The 7,466-nt window shown below is 34.6% G+C and overlaps 1 protein-coding gene across 1 annotated transcript; it reads left to right on the top strand.

Annotated features, from left to right (window-relative positions):
* Positions 1 to 452: 452 nt before the first annotated feature.
* LOC103583828 (limb region 1 protein homolog) lies at positions 453 to 6,759 on the top strand (the record flags this gene model as incomplete). The annotated part of the gene is made up of 4 exons (XM_008565044.1): positions 453 to 579; positions 1,178 to 1,246; positions 2,048 to 2,112; positions 6,687 to 6,759. Coding segments are annotated over 4 exons (334 nt in total), but the record flags the coding sequence as incomplete, so codon positions are not given.
* Positions 6,760 to 7,466: the final 707 nt, after the last annotated feature.

The raw sequence follows: 7,466 nt of genomic DNA, 5'->3' as shown, positions 1-7,466 counted from the left end.
ACACAGAATTCGTTCTAATGGGAAATGATGTTCTCCAGTAAATTGGTGCATTGGGCTTTCACCAAGTTTAATGTTCACTAAATTGTTTGGCTGTATGCCATAATTAGCCTTATATTCCCTCGATTAGAATCACAAATAGAAATTTGTTAATCTACTTTCTTAGTAGAAAATGTTAGGAAAGTAATTAATTGCTAAAAATGGTTCTGCCTAATGTTTTTATGAAGAATTTTTTTTGTACTTTATTCCAAGCTTTTCCAAGCTTGATAGTATTTTCCATAATTTTGAAAAGAAATGTCAGTTTACACATAAACTGTAAGCAATGTTTTTCTCCTGTTAATAAATAAAATTTTTCTCCTCTTCCAAAGGATTATTTTATGCTTTCATATAGGCAGAAACCTAATTGTTTATTGAATGGAATAAAATATTAAAATTATATCTCTTGTATTTTTCAGGGAATCCGAGCTCGCATTTTAGAAACCCTGGTTATGCTTCTTCTTCTTGCCTTACTGATTCTTGGGATAGTGTGGGTGGCTTCGGCGCTCATTGATAATGATGCTGCAAGTATGGAATCTTTATATGGTACGGATTACTTGTATTAACCAGTTTCTATAATGGAGACTATAGTTTGGAATATAATTACACAATCACTTTAAAGAATATTTTAATGAGCTGCAGTTAGTTCAGTTGGTTAGAGCGTGGTGGTGTAACACCAGGGTAAGGGTTTGGATCCCCACCCCTGCCAGCCACCCCCTCCCTGCCAAAAAATTTAATAATTCTTTGTATGGTCAGCCCTTGATATTAATTTACAGAATTAAGAAGTCTTCAGATATGTTTAAGAAAATAAATGAATTCTTTTGTTTTATATATGCAGAATGAGTAAGCAGCTTGTCAGATTTTTGGTTTTTTTGTTAATTGGTTTCTGTTCTTAAAATTCCAATTCTGTAGAAGCTTTTTTTTTTCTTCCTTTCAAACACGTTTTGCAAAAGAGTTATTTCCTTTTCTTCTATTTTAGATCTTTTTATTGTACAGTTTAGAAATTAAATGGTTAGTAAACTCAAATAGGCAATTATGATGTTTACTATTCATTGATATAGTCAGCCTATATCTTAATATAGGCTGACTGTATCTCAATGTACAGTATTTTAGATTTATTAAAATATATTTACATTTTTTATAGATCTCTGGGAGTTCTATCTACCCTATTTGTATTCCTGTATATCACTGATGGGATGTTTGTTACTTCTTTGTAAGTATTTTTCTGACTTTATATTGATAGGAAAGTAGAGTTCTGTATTCTGGAAAATTTTGGGGAAGTTTTCTGTAGAGATTCCTTAACGACTTGGTGATATTTTTGAGTTGCCCTAACTTTTTTATAGTTCAAGATAAATTTTGGTAAACTGAAACTTTGAAATAATAAGATACTTTTTTTCTCTAAGGAAAACCTCTTTCACTGGATTGTAGAGAGAGGCACGCACACATACACACATACACATATTCTCAAATACTTATGTGCACACACACACTCCCTCCTCTCCACCAACACAATTCTAGATTCTGCTTTTAAATGGAAATAGTAGAATTCTGTATGATGAATTTGTTGTGTTTACTTCAAAATTTTTTCTTTTACTTGAGGTATCACAACCTATTTCAGGTATATTATAAGTAGATAAATGTAGTTCAAAGGACTGAAAGCTATAATTGTCACTTTGAAATTTAATTTGGTCTTTGCTTGGTTTTCTTCAATTTTTTTAAAGCAGAAGTATTTATTATTATCCCACTGCTAGAATCTTGAATATCCTAAGCTGTCTTTCATCTTCACCTACCTCTCACTAAGTGTAGCAGTGCTCATCCTCCTCCCACGGTCCCTTCTAGCTTCCTTACTGCTGTAGTTGAAGAATCCTTTGACAAAACACTGAGAGAATCTAAATCGGAGACAAGAATGTTCTTAATCATTGAATTTGCTTTATTTTTTATGGACTAGTAGTTTCTCTCTCATGCCTCTGAACTACAATTTTTCTCACTGTTGGTGACCTTCTCATTTGTGCAGTGTGTACACCAGTTGGCCTTTCCCGTATGTTCACAGTGATGGGTCAGTTGCTAGTGAAACCAACAGTAAGTATGTCATAAATCATTTGTTTATGAAATAGATATGTTTACATTTGAGCATCTTTTAGATCATTAACTAGCATTTAGACATACAAGAATTTTTGTAGGTTTATCACTCAAATTATTGTTGTTTTTTAAACCTTTTTCATCTTTGGAAACCAAATTTGTTTTTGCTTTTAAAATAATAATTGTAGGCACTTGGGTAAAAATTCATCTAGGAAATTTTAAGACAAAATTTGCAAATATTTATAGGTATTTTGATTGTTTATTGCCTTATATCAAACAGTACCACTGTTGTATTTCAAACTTTGCAAAGCAGTCCTGTTTCTGAAAATTTGTCTGCATATTATATCTTGATTAATTGAATTATACATTGCCTTTAATCTCAGAAATACTATATATTCATTTAAAAATTATTTTCACTTGGTAGTAATTCTAATGATTTGTCCCTAAGTTTCTCTGGTTGCTGTTTTGTTCTCTTTTGTCAAATATTTAATAATGTGAAAATAATTTCTTAGCTGCACTTAGGGAATTTGTAATTTATATTGCTTTCATGAAGGGGACCTTTCTGTTGTTGGGACTGTAATTTGGTGCAGCCATTAAGGAAAACAGAATGGAGGTTTCTCAAACAACTACAGATAGAGCTGCTATATGTTCTAGGAGTTCCACTGCTGGGTATATACCCAAAGGAATGGAAATCATCATGTTGAAGGGATACCTGCACTCCCATGTTTATACAATCCTATTTACAATAGTTAAGATGTGGAACCAACCTAAATGTCCATCGATGGATGACTGGATAAGGAAAATGTGGTATATATACACTATGGAATACTACTCAGCCAAAAAAAGAATGAAATTCTGCCATTTGCAGCAGCATGTTTGAGCTTGGAGAAAATTATGTTACATGAAATAAGCCTAGCACAGAAAAAGTAATACTGCATGTCCTCCCTCATAAGTGGGAGCTAGGAAAGAAAGAAAAAAAGAAAGTGAAAGACAAAACAAAGAAAGAACATAACACATTGAGTGCTGAGAGGGAGAGAACAGAACTGTGGTTACTAGATACGGGAAAGGGAGAGAGAGGGTGGCTAGCGAGAAATTGGACAGTGGACAGAAAGAATGACTACATTTTGTATTGATGAATATCTTAATTATCCTGATGTGATTATCACATATTATACTCAGGTATTGATAGTCAACTCTGTGCCTCACAAACATTTATAATCAATAATGTTTTAAAAAAAAAGGAAAAAAAATTATCTTCATGAATTCTCATTGTCTACAAACGCAAGTGTAAACTACCTACATGTTAAGAGGCCTTTCACAGCCTGCCCACACTGCATTTCCCTCCTGCTAGCCTCCAGGGACTTTGGTTCTAGCCCACCAGCTGACTTGCCATGCTTCAAGTAGGCTCTAGGCTTTCCTTCTCCAGGCATGTCTCTGTCCCTCCAGTGCCTCTTACCTGTTCCACCCACCTGAAGGCCCAGCTCAGAAATCAGTGGTACTTATTACATATCTTTTAGCCTTGCCTTACTTCTTTAAGCAAAAGTAAACTCCTTCCTCTACATTTCTTATATTTCCCTTTGTTTGTGTCTCACTAGGAATACTTACTAAATCATTATGGTTATATGTTTGTCTTCTCTATTGTGATCTATTAAGGACAGACACTGAGGAAATGTTATGGTGCATATTCTTTTAGTAAGTGCTTGCTTAATTTTGAAAGTCATAACCTCTTCATATCTTCTTTTTAAAATAAAATTTTTTACTTACTACATGAGTGTATATACACTCAGATATAACACACATGCTGTCAAATCTTGAAATTGACCTCCCTCTCACGTTTTGTGACACTGCATTCATTTAGTTTATTCCTACTTCTCTGGTTTTTCTTTGGTCTCTTTCTCCATATCTATTTCCTGCCCCTTAAATATAGGCAAATGTTTAAAGTTCTGTCCTTGGTTTAAAGTTTTATTAAGGCTCTGCTCTGTGCTCCTGACTATCTCTGCCACTATTATATCACTTCTAAATGTCTAATTCTAATGAGGAAAAGACAGTGCAAACAAGTTACAGTACATTTTAAGTGCTATAATAGAATACTTCATGGAGCTGAAAGCTTAACATATGTAAAATCAAACTACTTATCTCCCTTCCAAAGCTAATTTTTCTCCCAAACTTGTCTCTTGTTAGTAATATCCTCAAAGCCTTAGTTATCTTTGCCTCTTATCTTTTCTTGTTCTTAACATCCAATAATAATGGGATGTTATTTATTGGGTAATTGAGTATATTCTATATGCTAGTGATAAGTGTGTATTTTATACACATAATTTCATTTCATGGTGGTATCCTTATTTTGTGGGTAAATTAACTTCAGGGAAATTAAATAGCTTGTACAAGGTCACAGATCTGTGTGATGGGGCGGGGGTTGAATTCAGAGGCTGGTTTCAGAGCCCTGGTTCTGCCATTGTGCCACAGTAATAGAACCACTTTCTCACAAGGTAGACTTTATACCTCTCCACCTCTGTTTTTCTTATAGTTTCCTCTGATTATAATGCCTTTCCTCCTTTTGGTAATTTAATCTATCAGGTAACATGCCACTACCATCAAAAACACTGGCCAAAACTTTTTTCCTCACCAATTGGAGGTAATCTTTCTTCCTCTGAACTTTTGTAATGTTTTATTTAAGCCTCAGTTATGACATTTATTTTAATCCTATGATTATTTTTTGAATTCATCTCATCTTTTCTGCTACACTGGAAAATAAGGTGTTTGAAGTCAAGGACTATGTCTTACCCATATTTAAGCCCCATTAGCAAATAGTAGTTATGGACATAAACTTTGAAGGCACATAACTTTTCTTTGTCAAACCCTTGTTTCTGGGGATATAACATGGGAATGATAACAGACTGTTTTTCATAGGTGGCTGTAAGAATCAAGTGGGATGATGCTTGCCAGCACTTAACACAAGTATCTGTGTGCTCCTCAAATTGTCACTCACTCACACTAGGACATACCTGTGGCGATAAGTGATTATTGGACAATTTGTACAGTAAAAGTCTTTTTGTATGTTTTAGACCTTAAGAAAAGCAAACGCTGTTAGTTCTGATCCAAACAGGTAGAAAGTGATGAGAAGCACTGATGGGAAAGAAACTTTGTATCATGGCCAGAGAGATGCGGTCCCCACCTACTCATGTGTGGATTCCGTCTTGGATTACTCCTCCCTAATTCACTGCATCCAGGGTCCTTTTAGTGGACTATTCTTTTTTCTTTCTCTGGACCATCACAGCTCCAGCACATGCCACTTGTTTGTTTCAGCTTCATTGTTGTCTCCTTGGAGAGGTCTCACTGGCTAGCCTGTTTAGGTTTCCCTTTCTACTTTATCCCATCCCTTCATCCCTCATAAGGTGGTCATTCTTTGTCATTATTTATTTGTATACTTACTTATTTATTCTTATTTTATTCTTTATTTCTTCTTCCCTCTCAAGTTTAGGCTTCCCAGGGGTGGAGATGATACGTGTACCCAGTGATAAATTCAGTGCTAGGCCACAGGCGACCAGGCATATTTGTTGAAAGATTGAGAATTTTTGGGTTGCTCTAAATAAAATTTACATAGCCTGTGTAAATTCGATACCTGATGATTTGAGAATTCATTTTCTGAAAATACCTTATCAGGTAGCTGAAAGGATATATAGGGTTTCCATTCCTTTGTTTTGTCCACCAGCTCCTCACAACTTATTATTTTGCTGAGAATGAGTAGTTTGGGTTTGGGTGATCCAGAACATTGATACCAGCTGTGGGCTTCTTTCAGATTTTCTCCAGAGCTAGGAAGATAGTTAGGATCCTCTCACAAAAGGACAGCTATGTTAACAAAGCTAGAATTAAACAAGTGTTAGGTTTATCAGTTTTTAAGACAGTGCAGATAATATCCCATACAATTGGTAATTGATTAGTATGACTGTTTTTCTTTTGAACTACTGTTGTATGGCTTGGTGGTGAGTGGTGTATATGTAAACATACCACTCTCTAGGGTTCTGTTCATTGGATGATTTTGATAATACCGATCTTCAACATGTGTGGAATGTTTTTAGTATATAAAGATGATATAAATGGAAAGTATTGCATGTTACTGATATAGTCTATGGATTTCTTGTTTTAGATATTGTGCAGGTAAATATAAATGAGAAAACAAATGTTGGACTGGGTGATCTATTGCTTCTAGCTCTAAAATCTTGGCTCAGGCATAGAGATATTTACTGTATTTAGGTTTCTGATTCTTTAAAATTCATACTCTTTTTTTTGCCATTGATAAAACTGCAAGATTCTTTAGTGTACTCTGTGAAACTTTAAAAGTATTCAATTTAAATTGTATGTAATTTTATGATAATCAACTTTTGATGTGTTTAGTTATGTAGTAAAATATTTTTATATAATTTGTAAATAAAATAGTTAAGCATTTTAATTTTGGGTTCTTAGTAATTTGAATGAATACATTACCTAAAATAATAGACTGAATAGCCTAAACATTCTCATCAGTACTAGTTTTGTACTGTTGCATTATTGAATAGTTTCATCTTTAAATTTAGATTCTTGAAGACCTGGATGAACAAGTTTACATTATTACCCTAGAGGAAGAAGCACTCCAGAGACGACTAAATGGTATGCGTGTATTATGTATTTAGACCAGTATATAAAAATCTAGTTAAAAGAAGACAGATAATTGAAGGGAAAAAATATAAACCTCTCAGTGTCTTGTGCTGCTGTGAGAGGTGTAGACTTAAGAGTAAGAAGGTAACTTCCCCAGTGAAGGAAGGTTGGCCGAAGGCCCTGGCTGAAGTGGGCTGTGATCTAGCAAGGGCAGCTCTTTTTTGAGACATTGGCCCCTGAGGGACTAGGCATGCGTTTACTACCAGCCCCTCCTGTATCTCAAAGCATGTGACTTGCAGTTACTGAGGTGTTGCCGATTTGCTTGTTGTCATAGTGACTATAATATCCCTACTTCATTTTCCTTCTATTGAAGTAACTTAAGGTAAAAAGTAGTGTGTTTCTTTGATCCTAAGGTACCAAATTTGGCTCTCTAAGTTTCACTTAGGAACTCTGTTATTATTTGGGAATATTGTTAATTATCAGCTGCTAACCAAGTAAGCATGTCAAAGATTTTAAAGATTAATTTTTAATTACTGCTCATTTGTGGCCTCAAATGAAGAACCAGCGAAGAAAAGTGTAATCGTGTAGTTTAACAAGAAATGACATAGTTTAGGTAGATTTTCTTTAATTTTACGTAAGTAATTTTCACCCTGCACTCTTTTCTCTCGTTAGTCTTTTTGAAAAAAATGTTGAAACCTGCCCCCCCCCCCCCCCCCCGC

The sequence above is a fragment of the Galeopterus variegatus genome, unplaced genomic scaffold (genome assembly GCF_000696425.1).
Source record: "Galeopterus variegatus unplaced genomic scaffold, G_variegatus-3.0.2 Scaffold28996, whole genome shotgun sequence".
Lineage (NCBI taxonomy): Eukaryota > Metazoa > Chordata > Mammalia > Dermoptera > Cynocephalidae > Galeopterus > Galeopterus variegatus.
This window is presented reverse-complemented; position numbering and strand designations above follow the sequence as displayed.